Below are 26,391 nucleotides of genomic sequence, written 5' to 3'. Positions count from 1 at the left end.
CATTTATCACAAAGTCTCATATCGTAAGTATTTAAAGAGAACTCTTAACTCTTCTACCATACTATAACTCCTCTACCATACATATAACATCCTGGAAGGCAGGGATTGATTATTCCTTCCCTCTCCTCTTCCACCTGCCACTATGTCTTGGCAGAGTAGATGTTTAATAAATGTTAGCTAAGTTGAATTAAATTCCTATGTTATTGATGATCCCAGAGAAGGGAAGAACAGTAATAATATTGCTCAGGGGCTCAGACTGTCTTGCTGTTTTATCCATGATGCTTAGCATATTCCTTGTCATAGGTAGGTATTCAAGAGATACTGAATGAAAGAATGAACAAATGGACAGAGATCAGTATCTCCCATCAGTAATAGGCAGAAGCTCTTGGAAGAGCCCTTTAAATAACAGCTTTTGATCCTCAAATGCCTTGTGCCCACATGTGCACTCAGCAACATGCAGCGGCTGCTTTATACGGCAGCTACAGGATGACCAGACACCATTATTAAGTTTTCTTGTTGAAGTGTAACTGACATACAGTTGGAGTGCACAAACCTAAGTGTACAGAAACTTGACATATGGCTATACGTGTATACACTTAACATCATCTGTCTACATAGTCAGGACATAGACACCTATGTCACCACCCCCCAGACCAAGATCTAGAAGATTTTTGCCACTCCAGCAGGCTCTCTCCTGCCCACTCCCATACAACTACCTCTGTCATTACAGATTCATTCTGCCTGAAAAAATTATTTTATTCCTTCCACTGTTCACTGCCTTACAGAAGCCTGAATTCCTTGAGGACAAGATGGCCATCTTCCCTGTGCTCTGGAAAAGTCATTCCGAGGTGACTGGTATCAGCAGACTGCTGCTCAAAAATTCCTAAAACAACGACGGCAATGGCATCTAGCAGAGAGGCCTAGTCTCACGCGCATTAATAAAGGAGAAGGCGGCAAACACCAAACAAAACCCTAAGCCATTTGTCCCACCTTACAGAAAACTGTAGCTGAGCCAGTATCCAGGTGCTCCTTGAGCCAGTTTCTCAGAGCCGCACGTGCAGCTATAATCAGAGCGTGAGCCGGTCAGCTCGGAATGCCTGATGCCCTGCTCCATGTCCTTGTCCTAAGTACCCTCACTCCACCTCTCACAGCCAAGACTGGGTCTTCCCCGAAGAGACACAACGCCAGTTGCAGAAGTAGAACATCTCATTACTTCTCCCAGAAAGCTGTTGTTTCTAAGCAAAGAACATCTGGTTTGTTTCATTACGGTTGATGAGGAAAGTGTTTTATGATGATGACCGTTGTATGTGAAAGCCATTAGCTCTCAAATTTTAGTAAAACAAACCTTAAAAAGAAGAATGCTTTCTTTTTTGAATTCAGTAAAGAATTTTCCTTTTCCTGTCAGTTGATGCTTCAGCTAATGCAGAGTGAATGTGCACATACAGATTTTGAAACATGGATCAATATTTCGTACCAAATTACCTGAACTCTTCTGAGAGTGACTACTAGTTTTCTATTACCCATGGGAACAGGAGAGGAACAGCAATGCAATCCAATTCTCAGCCACTGCCCTCAGCCAAAGGAAGCCTGTAGCACCAGCTTTGTTACAGCATATAAATGAGGACCAATGTTTTTCATAGTCAAGTTCAGCTCTAAGCTTTTTGACAAGTTTAAGTCTATGCCTTTAGGGGACTAATAATGAACGTCATATTTAAATCAGGGTTATTGTAGTAGCCTCTGAACTATAAGTTAGTTTTTCCTTTATTTCTAGAGTTTTTAAAAGTTGATATTTTATTGTGGGAGCTGAAAAGATGAGATTCATGGTTTGATCAAGCACCAAGTCTACAAACCCTTGTATAAATAACTACCTAAGAGCAAGTATCACTTAGTAGGGCAGCAGTCGCCACTGGTACTTGGGAATCCACACAGGCACCTCCTCCTCCTCCTCCCACATCAGCTTCATGAACTCCTGCAAGTCCTGAAATCTTCCTACCTCACTGCCTGAAGAAAGCTTTGGGTGTGAAATGACATTCTCTCAAGACAAAGCCTGAACACAAAGCGAAAACGTGGGTAAAAGGCTTCTTGATGCTCTTTATGGAAAGTTTACACAACCAAAATCAAACTATTGCCATCTCACTAAATTAAAAGCTATAAGCTATTTTAAAAAAAGCTATAAGCTATAACCTCAGGGCTGATGAAATGGTTTTATCACCTGAACAAGTTTTAATTTATTCTAGGCAATGAACAATTTCACATTTCCCAAGCTACAGAAAACACTGAGTTGTCCCAACCAGGTTCTTACTATGAATAGTGTATTAACAGTTTGCTAGTCATATTGCAGAAACTAAGCATCATAGAAGGAGAGAATAAATTGTATTGCATAATTACATTATTTGTTTGTATAAAAAGGGACAACTACACCCAGTTGGAAAATTAGTAGACAGTTTCTAATAAGATCCAAAAATACTAAGGATACAGCAAGCCACCAATTCTCAGCTTTGCCGAAGTGAGTTCATTTGGAAGCAGAAAAATGAAGCAAATATGATGCTTAATTTGGACCTTCTGAATGTAATCGCTAAATTTAACTCTGCTCCGAATATGAATACAGTCCAAAGACGGAGCCTTTGCTTTTCCTTGGTCACTGGTTAATCCTCGTCAACCCAGAAGATCTACTCAGTGAGTAATTAAGCCTGGATACAAGTAGACTATATGGCCAAATGTACCTGGATTTAAATCTCAGCCCTGCCACTGACTAGCTATATGACCTTGGACACATTACTGAACCTTTGTTAGTCTTGGTTTCTTCATGCATAAGGATGAGGAGTTACACTGTATAACACATGAGAAATGAATGCTAAGTGATCAACATAATGCCTGGCCCACAGTGAGTGCTCAGCACAGTATAGTTATCATTATTATGATTATGATTATTATCAGTGATGCAAAATTTCATCCTGGCTATGCACTAAACCAGGAGTGTTCTCAAGGCATTACCCCACTCCAAAGGAGGTGGGACTTTCACAGTGAGAGAAGTTTTTTAAAGTACTATATGGAGAAGAATTCCAGGTTATTATCTAATATAGGCCATGTAAATCTGAAAAAGAGCTTAAACCTTACCAGAACCCCACTGGAGACTAAAAAAGCTCCTTAGAAAGTCTATGCTTGGGCCATTCTGGGGCATTCTGGGCAATAAGATCTCAGGGAACCTCCGAGAGAAAATCCAGGGATTTGGGCTGTGAGGACTAGGCAAATGGGAACAGATGGAGTCTTTCTGATGAAACTTCTGTATGTCTTTGCCATTTAAATGGAATTCAACTTAAACAAAAGTTCTCCTTTTTAAAAGTTACAACTGCAAACTCTCTCATAACCCACAATTTCATAAATTATGCATAATCATTTCCACCCTAATTCCTACATCTTAGGGTTAACTTTTTTAATAAAAAAGAAACTAATAAAGATATTTGAAAAAAATTAACCATCCACAGTTCCTCTCTAAAAGGAATCTTAACATTTTTACCTATTACATTCCATTTGCTATATATATATGATTATCACAGCAAAATGTACAAATGAGTTTGTTACTCATTTTCATGTAAAGTTCTACTAAATATTTTACTAGAACTATAAATAATATAGTAATTTTATAGTTATTATTTTTAAGTAGTTGCGTGCTCTTTTGCCACTTTGATAACAATTTAAACAATTCTAATATTAGACATTAAGATTGTTTTACATTCTGTTTTGGATTTGCTATAATTTGCATGCAAATGTATCTGTATATATATATATATATATGCATTTATTTAAGTTGCAATAATAACTTTATACATGTGTATTTTTTGCTTCCATATAATTTGTTCCTCAGGATAATTCATAGGAGTTGAATTGCTGAGTCACAGTATATGAACATACTTAAGATGATTCTTCTATATCACTATTTTGCTTTCTAAACAGGTACCAGCTTGCCATATGATCAGCTATTTCAAAATCTTCACTGAATTATGGGGTAAGAGTTTTAAAAATGTTACATTATATATATATTAAAAAATAATCAAATGAAAAATAATAAAAAAAAGTTACGTAGTCTACATTACTGATTTTAGAGATGCGGCGATTCAGTCCCAGAGAGACTAAGTAACTTGCCTAAGGTTGCAAAACTGATTAATGCCAGGTCTTCTGGCTCCTTCTTCAGTGTCCTCACTGAATCACATTATCCTCAGTTTCTCCCTGGCCTCAGAATGTTCCCTTCAGATAGGATACCAGACAAGTCAACACAGAAGGGCAAAGGAAAGGTATGAGGGAATCAAAAAATATTCAAGAGGATAGATGTAGGTAGAAGGGGGAAAGGCAGATACAGTAAGGAGAAGCCTTGAAGGACAATTTCCGTGGGTCACGCCAGGCAATTTCCATTCCAGGAAGCTCATTTACTTATTTGCCAGCATCAAAGCATGGTCATGACAAAGGATCTCACTGGACTAGGTGGCACCAGCAGCGCAATATTTAAAAGCTTCATGTCAAAGTACTGCAGGAGACTTAGGCATTCACGGTTCTCAACAGAGCCCCCTCTAAATCAGTACTAATTAGTTTTATGCCTTACATTTCCCAAGTACTGTATAGCTTCACAGCACTCCAACACACAAGTCGAGGAAGCCAGGGCAAGCATCATCTTCCCATTTCACAGATGGAAAAAATGAGGTTTCAGGGAGCAAAGGTCCTATTAAGCACAACTGGCAGAACAGAGACTGTAACTTCAATCCTGACCTCTAACTTAATGTTCTCCCATAGTGATATGACTTGTATTTCTTAGTTAGGTAAATTTACTAATAAAAATTTAAAATATTACTTGAACTGCTAGATTTTTGAAACTTGTTTTCTAATTCTTTTTTTTTTTTAACCGACCTAGAAATTTTAAAGACCACAAGCCTGGCTGCGATTTTTGCCTCAAGCAAGTCAATTCATCCTTTGAAAACTGTTTCTTCTTTTCTGAAATGAGAAATTCTAGACAGTTGATCTTTAGGGTCCTTTCCCAACGTCCATCGTATTCTATGTCATGAGACCTTTTTTTTTTTTTTTTTTAAAACAAAACTACCTGATGGGGCCATTTTCTTAGGTAAAACTCTCAGTATCAAGCATCCTTAAACAAGTGATGTGCTCCAAGCAATTTCAAAATTTTAAAATAACACAAAGAATAAAATTTTAAATGGACACATATTCTAATGACTGGACAATTTTTATTTTCACTATCAAAGTAGGCAAAATGATGTCAATGCTGTTTCCATTTCAGAAAGATTCCAAGCGCACCAATCAGGAAAAGGGAACACCTTGAAGCATGACACCAGAGGAACACTCTAGCTTTCCTTGCTGAACCTTGAAAAGCACACCCAAATGAATAATGAAAAGTTATGCCATAATTCAGGTCAGAATCAAAAAGTTTAAGGGAACAGGCAAACTGCTCAGTCGGCAGGGTACTTTTCAACCATGTGTTTTCACCCCTAGTTAGTTATGAAGTCAACATAATAAGTAGCAATTTGCACAGTTTTAAAATGTAATACAATAAATTACAGTAAGTTGTCAGAGTACATCAAAGAATGCAGCACAATGGGAAGTTTGGGCTAGTTATTAAGATATTGTGGATACATCTCAATAGAAGCAGAAAATGCTTTCGACAAAATTCAACACCCATTTATGATAAAAACCCTCCAGAAAGTAGGCATAGAGGAAACTTACCTCAACATAATAAAGGCCATATATGGCAAACCCACAGCCACCATCGGCCTCAAGGGTGAAAAACTGAAACCATTTCCTCTAAGATCAGGAATAAGAAAAGGTTGTCCACTCTCACCACTATTATTCAACATAGTTTTGGAAGTTTTAGCCATAGCAATCAGAGAAGAAAAAGAAATAAAAGGAATCCAAATCAGGAAAGAAGAAGTAACGCTGTCACTGTTTGCAGATGACATGATACTATACATAGAGAATCCTAATGATGCTACCAGAAAAGTACTAGAGCTAATCAATGAATCTGGTAAAGTAGCAGGATACAAAATTAATGCACAGAAATCTCTTGCATTCCTATACACTAATGATGAGAAATTAAGGAAACACTCCCATTTACCATTGAAACAAAAAGAATAAAATACCTAGGAATATACCTACCTAGGGAGACAAAAGGCCTGTATGCAGAAAACTATAAGACACTGATGAAAGAAATTAAAGATGATACAAACAGATGGAGAGATATACCATGTTTCTGGATTGGAAGAATCAACATTGTGATAATGACTCTACTACCCAAAGCAATCTACAGATTCAGTGCAATCCCCATCAAACTACCAATGGCATTTTTCACACATCTAGAACAAAAAAGTTCACAGGGCTTCCCTGGTGGCACAGTGGTTGAGAGTCCGCCTGCCGATACATGGGACATGGGTTCGTGCCCCGGTCCGGGAGGATCCCACATGTCGCAGAGTGGCTGGACTCGTGAGCCATGGCTGCTGAGCCTGTGCGTCCAGAGCCTGTGCTCTGCAATGGGAGAGGCCCGAGTACCGCCAAAAAAAAAAAAGAAAACAAAAACAAAAAAAAAAACAGTTCACAATATGTATGGAAACACAAAAGACCCCGAATAGCCAAAGCCATCTTGAGAAAGAAAAATGGAGCTGGAGGAATAAGGCTCCCAGACTTCAGACTACACTACAAAGCTACAGTAATCAAGACAGTATGGTACTGGCACAAAAACAGAAATATAGATCAATGGAACAGGATAGAAAACCCAGAGATAAATCACACACATATGGTCACCATATTTTTGAAAAAGGAGGCAAGAATATACAATGGAGAAAAGACAGTCTCTTCAATAAGTCGTGCTCGGAAAACTGGACAGCTACATGTAAAAGAATGAAATTAGAACACTCCCTAACACCATACACAAAAATAAACTCAAAATGGATTAAAGACCTAAATTTAAGGCCAGACACTATAAAACTCTCAGAGGAAAACACAGGCAGAACACTCTATGACATAAATCACAGCAATATCCTTTTTGACCCACCTCCTAGGGAAATGGAAATACAAACAAAAATAAACAAATGGGACCTAATGAAACTTAAAAGCTTTTACATAGTAAAGGAAAACATAAACAAGATGAAAAGACAACCCTCAGAATGGGAGAAAATATTTGCAAATGAAGCAACTGACAAAGGATTAATCTCTAAAATTTACAAGCAGCTCATGCAGCTCAATATCAAAAAAAGCAAACAACCCAATCCAAAAATGGGCAGAAGACCTAAACAGACATTTCTCCAAAGAAGATATACAGATTGCCAACAAACACATGAAAGGATGCTCAACATCACTAATCATTAGAGAAATGCAAATCAAAACTGCAATGAGGTATCACCTCACACCAGTCAGAATGGTCATCATCAAAAAATCTACAAACAATAAATGCTGTAGAGGATGTGGAGAAAAGAGACCCCTCTTGCACTGTTGGTGGGAATGTAAATTGATACAGCCACTATGGAGAACACTATGGAGGTTCCTTAAAAAACTAAAAATAGAACTAACATATGACCCAGCAATCCCACTACTGGGCATATACCCTGAGAAAACCATAATTCAAAAAGAGTCATGTACCAAAATGTTCACTGCAGCTCTATTTACAATAGCCAGAACACAGAAGCAACCTAAGTGTCCACTGACAGATGAATGGATAAAGAAGATGTGGCAAATATATATACAATGGAATATTACTCAGCCATAAAAAGGAACGAAATTGAGTTATTTGTGGTGAGGTGGATGGACCTAGAGTCTGTCATACAGAGTGAAGTAAGTCAGAAAGAGAAAAACAAATACCACATGTTAACACATATATATGGAATCTAAAAAAAAAAAAATGGTTCTGAAGAACCTAAGGGCAGGACAGGAATAAAGACGCAGAGGTAGCGAATGGACTTGAGAACACGGGAATGGGGAAGGGTAAGCTGGGACAAAGTGAGAGAGTGGCATGGACATATATACTCTACCAAACATAAAATAGATAGCTAGTGGGAAGCAGCCGCATAGCACAGGGAGATAAGCTCGGTGCTTTGTGACCACCTAGAGGGGTGGGATAGGGAGGGTGGGAGGGAGGGAGATGCAAGAGGGAGGAGATATGGGGATATATGTATACATTTAGCTGATTCACTTTGTTGTACAGCAGAAACTAACACACCATTGTAAAGCAATTATACTCCAATAAAGATGTTAAAAAAAAAAAAAGATATTGTGGAGACACTTGAGTTGGCTCCAAGGAGCTAGTCCCTTGCTGAGTTCTGACTCCAGGAAGGCAATAGAGGGAGGGGGAAGACTGCAAGAGGAAGCTCGAATGTGCTCCTTTCTGTTTTGCTTCCCATTCTTACCACCACTCCCTCAGCCCCACCCCGACTGGGCCCTCCAGCAATGCATCTGCACCCCAGCAGTGACAGTTCATCCCAGTGGTAGCAGCTGGTTGCCCTTTTTCCTCATTCTCAGAACCAGCCTCATTGTGGTTTCTGATACATACCAGCTGGTCAGCGCTTTCTTGTCCAGCTCCATGGCTCCTCCTTGGAGCATCTAGGTTCCAATAGCTCCAGCCTCTTCCTATAAGCCCCCGTCCTCAGAGCCATAGCCTCTTCCTGCCATTACCGCGTCCATGATACCTCAGTGCAGCGCTGATCAAAATGCTGTGGGCAGGGCTTCCCTGGTGGCGCAGTGGTTGAGAGTCTGCCTACCGATGCAGGGGACACGGGTGCGTGACCCGGTCCGGGAAGATCCCACATGCCGTGGAGCGGCTGGGCCCGTGAGCTATGGCCGCTGAGCCTGCATGTCCGGAGCCTGTGCTCCGCAACGGGAGAGGCCACAACATTGAGAGGCCCGCGTACAGCAAAAAAAAAAAAAAAAAAAAAAAAAAAAGTGCTGTGGGCAGATCAGCGCCAGTCCTTGAAGCGTTTGTTACTGTTTCATAAGAATGTCAATTAACTACATCGTGAAAAGCACTGTTCAGTTCAGCTGACTTTTCTTCAGAGGTAGACTCTCCCAAAAAAGAAGCAGTGAGTTGATTTACATTCAAGTCAAGCTCCTTATCTAATGGCAGACAGGTAGCACACAGCAGATCGATTTCTCTGAGTAACATAGTCTTAGTGGTTCCCTCTTGGTGAATGATTCTTCACATTACAGTCACCCAAAGAATCACTCCTGTAGTTTCTGTCTCCTAACGCAGACCCCGACTGATACAGAGCTTAGGTATAGATATATTTTGAGTAACCTTTATTTTAATCATACACACGCATGTGTACAAAACTGTGATATAAAATGCATCATATGGTCAAAAAGTTGGAAATATATTAGCCTAACGTGTAGATTACATGGAAAAAAATGTTTACCTAAGTCCCAATTGCACATATATCTAATGACCTTCTTGTGACACTATAGTTTTAAAAAATAAGTAAAGGAACTCAAAGAAAAGTATTCAAAGAACTCCACTCAATATAAACTTCCATCTACAAATGAGAAAAAAAGGTAACAGTAAATGAGAAAGAACTTACTCTATTTTTAAAGGCTTGACATATGGCTCCTTTCAAGACCTAGAAAAATGTGTTACTCTGTATGAGTACCCTGTGCTCTGGGACTTCAGAGCACCTGAAGTAATTCTGGGTCTTCTTTTATGAAAGTACTTGTCTCTGCTAATCATATTCATGGGGCTAAGGGTCACTTGTGTCAGCAATTACAGGAGCAGACTATTGAGACAGGCTTATGTCTTTCAACTATTTAAATATTTCCTACTAACCCAACAATAACTTTACTTAATAGTTCAGTGACATGTCTGTAAGGTCAATGCCTTCTAGGGTCTACTTCCAGCATCAGAGTTAACTGCTGTCTGTAAAGGGGGCTCGGAGCTGAGAAAGCAAAGACGACATATATGTACACCTGTTAGCCCCTCACCATAAATGAGGCTCATCCTCTTATCTGTCATCATGAAACTACAGAAAACATTTTGTTGATTTCATATAAATGACACACAAACATGCTTTCTTTACAGGGTGTCTGAAAATATGTGGCCAATTATTTCATCCTTTATTACAGAACTATTCATAGGGTGACCACATATCTTATCACCCAAACTGGATCACTACAAGAGGGAGGTAAGTGCCCGGGACCCTGAGACAACTCATGTGTGAAGTCAGCCTGTGTCTTGCTCCAAAGATACATTCACACATCAACCACAGGAATTATGACATAATGGAGGGGAAATCAATGCACAGTAAGTAAAATGATAAAAAGGCAAGGCAGAAATAGAGACAAAGATGTAGAGAACAAATGTATGGACACCAAGGGGGGAAAGCGGTGGCGGGGCGGGGGATGAATTGGGAGATTGGGATTGACATGTATACACTAATATGTATAAAATAGACAACTAATAAGAACCTGCTGTACTAAAAAATAATAAAATAAAATTTAAAAAAAGGACAATAGATAAATATTTCTCTATGCTTCTTGCATATGAAAACCATTTTTATGTGGTGTAAGCTCTTATTCCATGGTGTATCCTTTCTTCAGAAAAGCTGGAATATTTTTAAAATTAAGCACACATGGCAACCATGAGAATGCACCTGTTAGATCTTGTAGTGGTGGGAGTGTGGCTGACTCAGGGCCCCGCTGCTGTGCAGTAAAATCCACAGCAGTATTTGCATGAAGGCCCTGCTGCCCACAGGCTGCTGGCAGCCTATGACTGAGCACAACAGAAATACTACAGCAAGCCCATTTTTGGGAGACACAGGTCTCCTTTGATGATCAACTGTGGCTCCAGGACTGCCCAGTGGCCTGACTGAATTTTTCTTAGAAAGGCACAGCAAGCAGTCTTAGAGGCTCACCCACACTTTCCTTCTTTCCCTCTCTCCCACACACATGGTCAGACACACACTGTGGTCTGAAGGCTCTTCCAGCCTCCCGGCCAACTCCCTCCCCATTTTCTCTTATAGATACTTCCCCTAATCAATTTCTTACACATTTAATCTCTTCTTGGTGTCTGTTTCTCAGAGGGCTCAGACTAAGACAGCACAAGTGTGTACTGACATAAACCTAGTTTATATGTATTTAAAAACTCTCAACTGCCTTATTTCTCAATACAAAGAATATTTTTAAACTGAGTGCACTTAAATTGGTCATATATATACACTGAAAATCTACGATGACTTGGTAAACCCAGGAAAATATATATGTTCTCCCCACAGGATTAAGCCAATTCAAATGGGAAAGGTTAACAGCATTTAATAAAATTTAAGTATTCAGCCTGAATGTATTTGAGTATGGCAGAGAAAACTCAAGCTATTCTTATACTAGAGATTGATACCTCATAGCCTCATCTATAAAATGAGGTATTTAGATGATAGGAATGACAACTTTTACATCTAAAATTCTATGGTTTTCAAAAATTTTTATTAATTAATTTGTTTTTTATTTTTTAAGAGTCTCTATCATGGGTGCATGGTACTTTGCATTTGGTAAATATCTCTTTAACGGGAGCATAGAATTTCAGGGTAGAAAGGGTACTTAAGGTTACTTAATACACCCTAGAAGATGAGACGTATCAGATTCATTTGACCTAAAAGCAGAAGAAAATTGGACAGTGCAAGTTGCCTAGGTATTTTTCTAACAGCACATGTAATGATCCACATTTTGGATGCTGGGAATAAGAAGCAGCTGTGGCCTTTCATATTTTAAAATTGGTCCACTACCCTGCTATTTTATTTTAAAACATTTAGGGTATTGTGAAAATTGGAATTACCTTGTTTTGACTATTTCTGGTGCTGCCTTCATAATAATTTCTTTTCCTTTTGGTTATATGGGCAAATATATTGTCCATTCCAACAAGTTAACAGAAATATATTTTATTTTATTTTATTTATTTTTATTTTTTTGCGGTATGCGGGCCTCTCACTGTTATGGCCTCTCCCGTTGCAGAGCACAGGCTCTGGACGCACAGTCTCAGCGGCCATGGCTCACGGGCCCAGCTGCTCCGCGGCATGTGGGATCCTCCCGGACCGGGGCACGAACCCGTGTCCCCCCATCGGCAGGTGGACTCTCAACCACTGCGCCACCAGGGAAGCCCCAGAAATATATTTTAAATATCTGTTAAAGTAAGTATTTAAAGTTCTAAACAGAAACAACGACTACATTAGGTTAAGTTTGCTAACTTAACTAAAGGAAGTCACAAGGTTAATGTGGGCTGGTAAAGTGGGGAAAGTACTAGAATAAGAGATAGCAGTGTGCGTTTCACTTCAGATTCAGCCCTTTCATAAACTCACTGTATGACCTGTGGAGTGCCATCTACCCTCTCTGGACTTCTGCTTCCTCAGCTGTGAAATGAAAGAGCTGGACAAGATAGCTTATGAAGTCCTTCACAGTTAGCTCATATGGAGCCTATGTACACTTTTCTATCTCACAGTATGACTAAACGCTAAACTGTACAGCTCATCCAAAAGTGAGTGCTTCTTAGAGAGTATCAAAGGAAGAAACCCCAAATACAAATTAATCCAACAAGAAGAACAACATCTATTTCTCCTTTCATTTTTAAGCATTTGTTATACCTAGAGGCAGCTGAAAGGAAACTGTTATAGTTTAAGGAACAGCAATTTCCAGGCAAACATTCTATTGACAAGCCCTTTTACTGCCTTCTACAGAGCCACTGAGGACTAGGGGATGAAAACTACTCTCATTCCATTCAGTCTGTGTAGGGACGGAATGAAACAGAGCTAAGTGTCAAAGCATTTCCCGTTCTGATGACAGATGGCCAGGCTTGCTGAATGAGAACTTTTAAAAGAGACCACATCCTGCAGATCTAGGGGAAAGGGCAAAGAAGTGCTCCTGGCTCTCACCATCTCTCCTTGCTCACCATCAAAGCCCTCCACCAACAGAACCCGACGGGAATTCCAAACTGTGACCTCAGTTAGCAACTCGACATTCCCATGAAGCCCAGCTCTCCCATGTCAGCTGAAATTCCATCCGAAGCTATTTCCTCTTCCAAGGTAGTCAAGTTGGAAGCATAAAAGCTCTACAGCCATTCTTTCTATTTTTTCCCCTAGATACATAAATCTGAAAACGAGAACAGTAGGGCTCCAAAATAAGCACTTTCCACCACATTTATTTACCCCAGTTGAGAATGTCTTCATACTTAGAAATTTTACAGAGTGAAGTTCATTCTTTTAAATCTATTCAAGGGACCTCTGGGCCATGTAGTCTTATTAAGTGAAAAATAAGTGCAGTTACTAAAGGAAAAGACAACAAGTAAAAAGAATTATTTCCTCTAGGAAAATATGATATTGGGAAACAACTATTAGTTACAATAGAATTTGCCACGGGCAGACAATATCTTACAACTCAGACTTGAAAAATGAAAACGTATTTGCAATTTTCATATCAACATTTACATGAGAATTTACTAGTAAGGCGTGCCACTTGGCCCAATGCCCCAGTTTGGAAAATTTGTTTTGCTAAATAAAGATAACACTGATATCACTTTAAAGGGTAATACCATAAAACATTTTAAAAAATAATTTCCCATTTTCTGCCAACTCACTATTGCATGACTGTGAGAACGTCTTCGTGAGACTTGAAGTTAAGCAGCCTAACTTGTTAGTAGTGCCATTAAGCACTGAAATCAAGAAGAAAAAGACTATGACGGCCTCAAAGAACTGCTTTCATAGGTAAAGGTGCCTTTGTTCATGCAGAAGAGCAAAATAGCAGCCAGGGAACACAATCTATAAAAGGAATTGAATTTTCCACTGGCAGTTGGTGTTACCCTGTTGGTAGCTTTGCAAGACACTAAACTCTAATTTCTACTGATAAAGGCTACAGTGATAACACAAAATGCCACAAGTGATTTTTTCAGGTTGTGTGATGTGGAAACTCTAAATTCTTTCCAAGCCTGAGATGGATTTTATGAGGTTCTAATGCCCATAGGTAGCAAATAACCAACTAGAGCGGTCAATGGACTTAGTAACATCTATCACTGGAAAAACAAATTATTTTCAAAAGTTATTTTCAGCAGATGCCTGAAAGTTGTTTACTACAAAGAATAAACGGCCAATATTTTTAAAAATCAAAGAAAAATGTACAAATAATTCTTACAAGTGTGTTAGGATTGTTTAAAATTCTACTACTGCCACAACATAAAAAATAAGACAGAGGCTTACAGTTACGTAAGAATTGCATAAAGAACTTGACAGAGCCTACCTTTTTCAGGAACCGGACTCCATAGGTAAATATATAAAGGCCAAATGAAAATTTCCACCTGTGGAAAGTTTAAAAAAAATTCTATGATATTCAATTTAAATACTTCACAGCACATTCTGAAATACGTGAGTGAAAAAAGTCCATTAAATGACCTCCCCTCTACACACACCTCTGCCCCAACCAGGGATTAAACTTAAGGAGCAATTTCAGTTCTGGCTAAACACATACACTTAAGTGCATGGCATACTGCAAATATTTTAAAAATTAATAATTATATTCATAAATTTTCTTTCACTCAGTTATTGTATTTGCCCATCTTCTCTTCTACCAATATGTGAATTTCCTCTTGTTCATTGCTCATGAACGAATAGATTTTACAAATATGAAGGTATATAAGATAGCTTTGAATTCTTTGCCTGTTTCAGATATTAAGTAAATGACTTAATTTTTGTTCATATTTGTTTTAAAAATAAAAGGTATAATATTTTTAAATCAGGTAACATATTTTTCCTTCATCTTTTAACAAATTTTTATTGCATCTTTCTGGATATTGCTAAGGGAACCCATTTGGAATCCAAATCATTCATCTGATGTGCAACTGTTAACAACAACCTTATACCATCCCAAACTCTATGTCTAGCTGTTAGACATTCACTTTTTTTTTTTTTTTTTTTTTTTGCGGTACGCGGGCCTCTCACTGTTGTGGCCTCTCCCGTTGCGGAGCACAGGCTCCAGATGCGCAGGCTCAGCGGCCATGGCTCACAGGCCCAGCCGCTCCGCGGCATGTGGGATCCTCCCGGACCGGGGCACGAACCCGTGTCCCCTGCATCGGCAGGCAGACTCTCAACCACTGCGCCACCAGGGAAGCCTTCACTTTTTTACTGAGGAGAAAATTTTAAGTTCTCTTTCAATGACAAATGAATTGAATGTTTAAGTCTTTTAAAATACGAGACTTTATATAAAGACTTTATATAACTTATATACATAGTATGTGTATATATATGGTTACTACGAAAAAACTCTTACCCTGGTACTCAATTCCCGATTTTACTTCTTATATTTTCTGAGTGTGAATAGCTATGCCTTTAAAAACTGATTGATTTCACTAAATAGCATTCCTGAGGTCATGCTGTTCATGGTACCTTGGGTTACAAGTTGTAAATGAACACAAAGGAGAAAGTGACTAGTCAACTTTAATTTGTCAGAAGGCAAATTGCTTTTTGTGTTTGCAAGCCATGTAAAAATTTCAAATAAGATTTTCTTATATTCTTTTTTTTTTTTTTTTTGCGGTACGCGGGCCTTTCACTGTTGTGGACACAGGCTCAGCAGCCATGGCTCACGGGCCTAGCCGCTCCACGGCATGTGGGATCTTCCCGGACCGGGGCACGAACCCGTGTCCCTTGCATCGGCAGGCGGACTCTCAACCACTGCGCCACCAGGGAAGCCCTTTCTTATATTCTTTTTCAGATTCTTTTCCCTTATAGGTTATTACAAAATATTGAGTATAGTTCCCTGTGCTATACAGGTTATATTTATATTTATATTTATATTTATTTATTGGTTATCTATTTTATATATAGTAGTGTAAACATGTTAATTCCATACTTCTAATTTATCCTCCCCCCTTCCCCTTTGGTGACCATAACAAATAAGATTTTTTTGAAAAGTTTATTTTAGGAGATGATTCAGGTTACAGACAAAATTTTCTGGCAGAGATGACAGCTCTTTTGAAGTAAGAACTATGGTAGGGGGCCTCAGAGAGCTGAGTAAGATCCAATGGTAGACACAAGTGCCCCTGAGTTTTATTCCTGGACTGACAGACTCTTCAAACATGCTGGAATTCATGTCAGAACTAACACTGAGAGAAGAGCTTTGAACTTCAGGGTTGAAAATCATCAACCAATCATCCATAAAGCCTGAATTCAGGAAGGAACAAAAAGCAACGATTCTAAAACCTCTTACAAAAGCCCTCTTGTAAGGAAGGGCAATTCATATACTGCAGTATCAAAGTCAAGGACTTAATTTTAACCCCATCTCCATTATCAATTTTTGGTGGTTATGGGTGAAAGTATCTGTGTGCTTCCTTCTGTTGGGATGTACAAATTCTAAATCAGAAGTTAAGACCAGGGATGGCTCCAAGGGTATGTAACTTGTGCAGTTACACAGGGTCCCATGCTTGGTTTAATGTTTTGCTGTCACTATCTCGAAATTCTTAATAATTGTTGAACAAGGGGCCCCATATTTTATTTTGCATTGGGCCCTGCAAATTATATAGCTGGTTCTGGATGAGATACATAGATTCTCCTAACTTCGAGCAAATCTACTAATATCCCTTGACCTCAGTTCCATCTCTATAATGGGAGAGTGGGTTTATATTATACTGTTTTTGATATTTACACTGTTTTGATATATTGATGGCCTAAGGATGTGGTGGAACAAGTAATCTCCACTTCTCTCGAGTCCCTCCCACTCCTGATTGTATTAAACCAACCTACTTCACGCATTTGCAAGTCATTTTTCTGGCCCCTGAAGACAACTGAATTTGCAACTCCTAGATTAAATGATTTATAACAGCTGTTTCAGCTCTAAGACACTCAGATCAGGCAGTTTTTATGGATAACAAGAAACTTCATGGAAGTCACTGAAATCCCTACAATCACTCATGTAACTACATTTTCTTTCATATAATAACCCCGCTTTCATAAGACATAGGTTGTATTACAGGAACATGAATGCTTCCATCATTTGAATAACAACCTGTGATGAATATCTATAAGGCGGACTTTATTTCCACAAAATATCTACAGAAGCAAAATTTTCAAGCATTTTGCCACATTCGGAAAGTCCTTTTTTTATTTGTGTAGTTTCATGTAAGTTACAGTTTTAAATGGTGTCTAGCTACCAGCCGCTGATACAGCCTCTCTCAACCTCCCACTAAAATATCTATGAAAAGAAAGGTAAATAAAGGTGCATGCAACCACAAAAAAGGAAGAAATGACCTTCAACCTACTGCAAGAATCAGAGAATTTTACAGCAGAAAAAAAGAATAAAATTAGATTTTAAAAATGTAATTAGAGGCAACAAGAAACAAGCTATGGGTCTTAAAAAAGGAAGTAGGAAAATCTTAGTATATCTTCCTGTCTCCACTTTCTGCCATTTGTACAGAAATGCAAAAATCTGCCAGTCAGAAACCTAGACAGCTCTCTGTCATGAATGATACTTTTTGAGGCAGCAGGAGAATCCCCCCACCCCATCAATTAGTGACTGTTCAAAAGATGAGTGAGAGGGTTTCCCTGGTGGCGCAGTGGTTGAGAGTCCGCCTGCCAATGCAGCGGACACGGGTTCGTTCCCCGGTCTGGGAAGATCCCACATGCTGTGGAGCGGCTAGGCCTGTGAGCCATGGCCGCTGAGCCTGCACGTCCGGAGCCTGTGCTCCACAATGGGAGGGGCCACAACAGTGAGAGACCCACATACCGCAAAATAAATAAATAAATAAATAAATAAAAGAAAAGATGAGTGAGAAAAAAAGGAAGTACTTAGCATCCTGGGAGTTTCAGTTACAGAAAAGATGACTAAGGGGAGAGATGATCCATGGTGGTGTTACATTCTGGAGGTTGGAGTTCTTATAATCCATATAAATGACAGAGAACAAGAAACAGAGATAGCTGCTCTATATGAGATTCTTCTGGTCCACTGAAAGTGGGCCAAGGCCTACAAACATCAACCTGCTACAACGGCAGAGGTCTAAATGCGGAACTTTACCAGCAAAAAAGAGGACAGAGAGTGAGGTCAAGGTCAATCCATACATCTTCTCTATGAGCAGGTCTAGATGGATATTTCCAAATTCAGGAATGAAAAAACATCTAAATGTCAACGCAGGTCTACAAGGAAGTACTGCATAAATACAGAAAGAAAAGAGCATGCTAAAGATCAAAAGAAAGAATCATCTCCTAAAACTAACTCCCTAGAGGAAGGGATGTAATTTTTATGGAAGTATTTGGTGCTGTTAAGGTATGTCCCCTAAAAAAATACGTCCCCTAGAAACAGAAGTAGAAAGCCATAAATTAGTAAAAGACTACTGGGTAAGATAAAAAGAGTTTATAAGTGAAACAAAGAAGCAATACAAGGATTGTAAAAATGAAGTGACAGAATATTATCCACATGAGGGGGAGGGGGAGAACAATGTAGACACATCCTGCTTAAAATTAAAACATTGATGTAGAGGATAAACACCCCCATAGGGCTGCAGAAAAGAACCAATAGATGAAAGAAGACCCAAGATTTGAGGACCAGAAAAACTAAGTCTAATTATAGGTGCTTCTGAGAAAACACAAGTGACAGACTTAAACAGAACTAATAATCAAACACACAACTGAAAAAGAAAAAACTGACTGAAAAGAAGAAATAAGAACCAAATTGTATCCCAAACAATATCAATTCAAAGCCACATTCTGACAAATTTCTTTTTAATTTTCTTAATTTTTTAACATCTTTATTGGAGTATAATTGCTTTACATTGTTGTGTTGGTTTCTGCTTTATAACAAAGTGAATCAGCTATACATATACATATATCCCCTTATCCCCTCCCTCTTGCGTCTCCCTCCCACCCTCCCTATCCCACCCCTCTAGGTGGTCACAAAGCACCCAGCTGATCTCCCTGTGCTATGCAGCTACTTCCCACTAGCTATCTATTTTACATTTGGTAGTATATATATGTCTGACAAATTTTGAATCTTAGGGTTAAAAAGAAATCCTTCAATATCCATGCATGAAAACAAAAACAAGTCAACATACAAATCAAATGAAATATGTCACCATCAAAGGAACAAATGTCCAGTGGTCTTAAATTCTCCTTTGCATCACTAAATTTACAGAAGAGAGAGAAGGTTCCATCAAAGAAAGCTACTGCTAACCAAACTGCCTTTCATTTGTAAAGAAATATGAAAAATATTCTCACATATTCAAAAGCTCTGAAAATACATTACTCCTTAACTATTACTAAAAAATTACTTTGGTCAATTCTAACCCACCGAGATACAAATAAAAATTAAGAATTCAAAAAGTATAATTTTAGAATAAAAGGGCTATTGTTAACAACATAACAAATTGCCCTAAATTTCATTGCCCAATTGAATGCTCTTGTTCTTAAGGGGCAATTTAATACAAAATATTTAACAACAATAATCAAGGGATGAATTCTCAGATTATATTAATGGAAGCAGGGATTGGAGAAGGGAAGCATTAAATTTATCCTTACAGAGAAATTTTAAAAGACACCATTGTCATTAAAGAAGATGTGGTACAGATATGCAGTGGAATATTACTCAGCCATAAAAAGGAACGAAATTGGGTCATTTGTAGAGACATGGATGAATCTAGAGACTGTCATACAGAGTGAAGTAAGTCAGAAAGAGAAAAACAAATATTGTATATTAATGCATATATGTGGAACCTAGAAAAATGGTACAGATGAACCGGTTTGCAGGGCAGAAATAGAGACAATGATGTAGGGAACAAACGTATGGACACCAAGGGGGTAAAGCCCTGCGGGGCTGGGGGTGGTGGTGTGATGAATTGGGAGATTGGGATTGACATGTATACACTGATGTGTGTAAAATGGATAACTAATAAGAACCTGCTGTATAAATAAATAAATAAAATTCAAAAAAAGACACCACTGTCATGCTAAGAGAAATATAGTTAAAGAATGTTTCTTTAAAAACTTAAAGATGGGGCTTCCCTGGTGGCACAGTGGTTGAGAGTCCGCCTGCTGATGCAGGGGACACGGGTTTGTGCCCTGGGTCAGGAGGATCCCACATGCCGCGGAGCGGCTGGGCCTGTGAGCCATGGCCGCTGAGCCTGCGCGTCCGGAGCCCGTGCTCCGCAACGGGAGAGGCCACAACAGTGAGAGGCCGGCGTACCACAAAAAATAAATAAATAAATAAATAACTTAAAGATGATGCCTGGTTAAAGATGGCAATGTGAATGCATGAATTTACCTGTGTGCCTTTATGAATGTAGCACTAAACAGGCAGAAGAGGAATTTTGTTAAGGAAAGCATAAACTCAAAAGTACATAGAAAACAGGAGTGAGGACAACCACCCCATTTTGGAGCCTGGTTGCAGAACCAGGAGCTGGGTCCCAAGCTGTGGGTGGAGAATACTCAGAATCGCCAGGGAGTCCCAGAAAGATTCCAGACGAGGAAGCAACTCTGTTAGGAACCTCTATTGGGAAGAGAGGCCTTAGGGATTAGCTTGCCCAAGTCCACACTGCTGCTAAGTGGCAAAACCAGGACACAAACCTAGTGCAGCACTGACTCGAAAGCCCCCTCTCAAATTCCACAGAATTCGCGTGCATTTCTCTGCCTAGATGTGTCCCACTACATTTATTTGGACATGGAAATCTTTTATATCCATGAAGCCTGAAAATTAGAATGGAAAGCTAGTAAAAACTACCACCCACTGAATCTGGTTTATTGTCCTTACGCAACAAGGCTGAAAGGGCTCTTTGTTAAAATCAAGACTAATAAAATGTGCCATAAAAGCAGGGAATCAGAGCGTTGAGGTCTTGTGTCTTACTGCCAGGTGTCACCCACATGGCACAGGGGTCCTAATCTATAGAGGAGACAGAAACAGAGAAAGACAGCCAGAGCAGCCCCCTGAGCTCAACTCAGCACACCATCCTAGAGAGAGGAAGGTAGCACATGGGCCATTTTCTTTACAACATTTCTGGAGTGCTTGCTCTGTGCTAGCAGCTGTTCTAAGCACTTTACAAGTAGAAAGTCATTTAGTGAAACTATTCCACACAACAAGGTAGGTCCTATTAACATCATCCCTAGTTTTTTTCAGATGAGGAAACAAGCACAGTGCGGTTTAATGACTTGCCCGAAGGTCACACAGCTAGTGAGGGAGAGCATGGGGACTACGAACCAGGCAGCATGGCTTCAACATCCCAGCTCTTAAGCATTAGGCTCTGCTACCTCTTCCTGATTTTATACACCTGAAAACTGAAGACAGTGTATTCAGCTGAAATGGTGTTTCTGACCAAGGGGCCATTCGTGGACACCACATGATGAGAACGCTCTCTGTCCTGATGAATAGAAACTGGCTGCTTGCAAAACTGGAAACAGGGAAGGACTGCATTGGGGATTCTTTTCAATACCAGGGCACTTAAACAATACTGAGCTTGTCCACTAAAGTCACCAGTTATTATCCGGGGGCCCTTCTCCATCTTATCCACTCATCCTGTCCATGTACTGCAACACTATCCCTCCTTTGGGATCTGTGTCAAATGCTAGTTACACCAAAAAGCCACCTTTTCTCAATGTCGCAACACTGAAAGCATTGTAATTCTCTGACGGTGTGTTTCTTACCTCCTTACCTCGTCTTTGATTACAGCCACAAACCTCTGACTTGCTTGTGAGTTCCAAGTGGGTGCGACTGAATCTTACTTATCTTTGTGTTTCTGACAGCAAACAGAGTGTCTGATGAGAAATAGCTCCTAAATTGACATCTGAATTTTTATTAACAGTGTGAGTACTCCCCTTGACTTCTCTACTTTTAGCTTTATTTTAACCAAAATTGTCCTTAATCAAATAATTTTATCAACTATTTCCATAAACTGTGCAAAATATGTATAGGAAAGGGAAAAGACATGCCAAATGCTGCTAACAATTTTTTACATGACCCAAAACAGTAGGAATTTGGAATCAAAGAAAGTCAACTCTGGAATGGTCTAAATAATAATAAAAAAATACTGTATTGAGTGAAAAACTAAGATACCTTGTTAGGACACAAAAAAAACAGCATATAGTTCCTTTGATTCTGATAGAATTTATTAATTTTGAGACATTTCCATTTTAGCTGTTCCATAATCTAAGGTAAGAAAAAAAATCATTGCTTATCAAATACATAAAGAAGAGTAAAGTAGAGCTTATATCTGTTTTTTCATAAAATTTAATATTTAATATAAACATGCCAGTATATCTTGCAAATTATTACAAACAAAGTGAAACTACAGAGTTTGATAAATGAGAATATATTTTGAAATAAATTAGTATAAACTTTGTATATTGATATAGTCGTCCCTCAGTATCCATGGGGCATTGATTCCAAATATCAATATCAAATAACAAAATCCAAGGATGTTAAAACCCCTTATATAAATGGTGTAGTATTTGCATACAACCTATATACACTCTCCTGTATACTTTAAGTCATTTCTAGAATACCTCATACAATGTAAATGCTATGTAAATAGTTGCTAGTACATGGCAAGTTCAAATTTTGCTTTTTGAAACTTTCTGGAGTTGTTTTTTTTGTTTTTGTTTTTGTTTTTGTTTTTTTTTTTTGCGGTACGCGGGCTTCTCACTGTTGTGGCCTCTCCCGTTGCGGCGCACAGGCTCCGGACGCGCAGGCTCAGCGGCCATGGCTCACGGGCGCAGCCGCTCCGCGGCATGTGGGATCCTCCCAGACTGGGGCACGAACCCGTGTCCCCTGCATCGGCAGGCGGACTCTCAACCACTTGCGCCACCAGGGAAGCCCTGGAGTTGTTTTTGTTTTTTTGTTTTGCGGTACGTGGGCCTCTCACTGTTGTGGTCTCTCCCGTTGCGGGGCACAGGCTCCGGACGCGCAGGCTCAGCAGCCATGGCTCACGGGCCCAGCCGCTCCACGGCATGTGGGATCTTCCCGGACTGGAGCATGAACCCGCGTCCCCTGCATCGGCAGGCAGACTCTCAACCACTGCGCCACCAGGGAAGCCCTGTTTTCCCAAATATTTTCAATCCCTGGTTGGTTGAATTTGTGGAAGTAGAACCCACAAATACAGAGGGCCAACAGTACTTTAAAATACATAAATCTATCCTTTTACCTCTAAGTACAAAAAGATTAAATTCCGATTTTTCTACAAAAACTCAAAGCTGATGACCTCCATAAAGTATGAACAAAGAGACAGTATAAACATATTACACTCATATTACACTCGTATTTCATCACTTCTCCAGTCAAGTACAACAGGACTTATGAAAACCCTTCGAAGGGGTTTCTGTATTATATCGGACACATTCACTTCCACAAAGTTTTGAAGTGAAGTATTTGTGGCTTCAAACTTAATAGCAATAGTCATCTTTATGAAGTGAACAGTACTTCTACTTACTAGGCTCTCTTTGAGGATTATCTATGTTTAAGACAGTAATAGCTGGCATTCCTCAAGTACTTATTTTATGCCTGGTACCATCATAAGAGTTTCGTATGTATTAACTTGTTTGCATCTTATGAGAACCCTATGGGGTAGGTGCTACTATCATTCCCATCTTGCAGACACAGAGAAACTATTTAGGTCACTTGCCTAAAAACACAGTTAGCGGGCTTCCCTGGTGGCGCAGTGGTTGAGAGTCCGCCTGCCGATGCAGGGGACACGGGTTCGTGCCCCGGTCCGGGAGGATCCCACGTGTCGCAGAGCGGCTGGGCTCGTGAGCCAGGGCCGCTGAGCCCGTGCGTCCAGAGCCTGTGCTCCACAACGGAAAAGGCCACAACAGTGAGAGGACCGCGTACCGCCAAACAAACAAACACAGTTAGCAAGTAATGAATTTGCGGATTCAAATCCAGGCAATCTGATTCCAGAGACCACGTTCCTTTCTACTAAATATCGCCTCTTTATTTTAACACAGAAGTTAAAATAGAAGGTTCTTTTTTTTTTTTTTTTTTTTTTTTGCCAAGAACATTACTCTATAGCTCTTTCTCCTATCACATTAGGCAAAACCAGTGGAGCTACTCTGACAGCTGCAGCCTCCACTTTCAAGCTCCTTTTCGATACTAAGGCAGGAGGACAAGTAAGACTTTCTCTGTTGTCTTCTCTTCCTTTCTCCACAAATGTAAAGCACATACTCAAGGTGAAATGACTTGGCTACAGTCCTAGTAGAGCTGGTGTCATGAGTGAATGCTGCATATCCTAGTAGGACAATAGCTCACCGAGGGCAAGGATTTGGTCTTATGGGGGTTTTATTGTAACATCAGTATATTTCTGTATATATAAATCAGAGTTATCCATCTCCCATTTTTTATGTGTTTGAACACGAGCTTTTCTTAACAGTCTTGTTCTACCAAACAGCCTTGTTCTTCAGTGATCCCTGGGAGTCCATCCACACCCTTGTTCTACCGATGAAAACATCAGGTTCAAAGAAATGTGTAACTTCTCTACATTCCCAGGTAACTTGGTGAAAGAAAAGAGGTCTCCCCAGTTTTCACACCAGGTCTCCTTTGTTCACATCTTGTGTCCCTATGGCCTTAAAGTCAAGACTAGAAACAGACAACGACACCATAAGTTTTAGAAAATACTCGGCAGACACCTGATACACTGCCAATTCTCTAAGGAGGTAGTGTAATGTCCATTAGGGCACAGACATCACATTTCACAAATTAAGCCAACACCTAAATTTTTTTTTACAAAGCCACAGGTGTCAGACTTCTATTTGTTTGTTTGGATGGTTGGTGGGTTGGTTGGACTCTTGGTTTGTAGAACAAAATAAGGCCCCTCAATTATATTTTGCATTTAATAAGTCTAACAAAGCCATCAGGCATCATTGAATCATGTTAATGATGCAGACACATATTTCTTTCTTGTTCCACAGGCTTTTAGCCAAAATACCTCCCCCAAAAGATGAGTTTTCTTTACATTTAGAACACAGTATTTTGAAATTAAGACAGACCCAAAGACTTAGTTAAATAACTGGTAGGTTTCAACCGAGAACATTTTTTTAAAGAGGTAATGATTTTTAAGTCAGTATTCTCCTTTGCAAGCTGTTACTGGGACACTAATTGTATTACTTGAGCACAATAGAGATGTTCATCAACTAGGGAGAAAGTAAATCGACTTTAGTTTGAAAAACATCCCATATAGCTTAAAGAATGAAACAAAGGTGAGATTAAAGATTCCTTTTTTGGAAACTCTGGTATACAATCTAATTTCCCAGGATAGCCTTCAAACTTTCATTAGTTTAGGAATCCAAAGAAAAACTCTAGCTAGGGGAAAAGATGTGACTCATCCCATGGACTGATTATGCAGACCTGAGTTTTTGCCATAAAGCAAACATTTCCTGAAATTATTTCTATCTCCATCAATAATTAACTCTGTGACTCCAAATAGTTTTCTTCATTTGCTCAGCTGTTTCTCTGTTTGAGAAGCAACAGTCTTATCAATGTAATCACTGAGGTTGGAGGTAAGTCAAACCTATTCACTTCATTTTCAGGGCAAAGGTGAACTTAATTTGAGCAGAACTGTCTTCACTAAATCACTGATTCAAAGAACAGGTTAAGCACTTACGTAAGTTTGGTAATATGCAAAATAACGCTATATCTTTCATGAATATATATACTTATATACATACACACACACACACATATATATAGCATAAAAATAAAGAAGGAAATATAAACACCAAATTCAGGATAGAGACTGCCTCTGGAGGGTAGAGTAGACAGAGAAGGGGTATACAGGGAGCCTCGGCTGCTTCTGTAATATTTTAATCCTTTAAAACAGGATTGGATAGAGCTCAGAGGGTCTTTGTTATATCAGTCTCTGTATTTAAAAATACTTCATTATAAAAAAAAAAGGTAACATGGGGCTTCCCTAGTGGCGCAGTGGTTGAGAGTCCGCCTGCCGATGCAGGGGACACGGGTTCATGCCCCGGTCTGGGAAGATCCCACATGCCGTGGAGCGGCTGGGCCCGTGAGCCATGGCCGCTGAGCCTGCGCGTCCAGAGCCTGTGCTCTGCAACAGGAGAGGCCACAACAGTGAGAGGCCTGGTACCACAAAACAAACAAACAAACAAACAAAAAGTAACATGAATAAGAAATATGTTCAGTAAAAACATATAAAATGACTTTTTCTTTTCTCACACCTAGAAACTATGAAGGGCTTGTTCTTTATGTACCATCAGCCCAAGCATCCTTTTCTAAGCATTATAACTAATTTTACTCTTTTCCTGTCATTATATTCATGCTTTTAGGGCTAAAATTACCATTGGAAATGTTTCAGGTATTGTCTGCATTCATGCTGACTTCTAAATCTACTGTGCTCCATTTCTTAGACTTAACTATGATTTAGATATTGGTGCTTTTTTTTTAACACTTTGTTTATAAGTTCTA

General features: G+C 39.3%; 1 protein-coding gene across 3 annotated transcripts in view; it reads right to left on the bottom strand.

The window, feature by feature from the left end:
- CERS6 (ceramide synthase 6) overlaps positions 1-26,391 on the bottom strand; it is a 334,758-nt gene that overhangs the window by 133,631 nt on the left and 174,736 nt on the right. For all 3 annotated transcript variants that reach the window (XM_082631373.1, XM_082631372.1, XM_082631374.1), the window contains exon 4: positions 14,248-14,305. In XM_082631373.1, the coding sequence (XP_082487499.1) occupies positions 14,248-14,305 (58 nt within the window). The remainder of the gene's footprint in view (positions 1-14,247; positions 14,306-26,391) is intronic.

The sequence above is a fragment of the Mesoplodon mirus genome (genome assembly GCF_964341445.2).
Source record: "Mesoplodon mirus genome assembly, chromosome: 8".
Taxonomy (NCBI): domain Eukaryota; kingdom Metazoa; phylum Chordata; class Mammalia; order Artiodactyla; family Ziphiidae; genus Mesoplodon; species Mesoplodon mirus.
The sequence above is the reverse complement of the archived record's forward strand: the minus strand, read 5'-3'. Positions and strand labels throughout refer to the sequence as shown.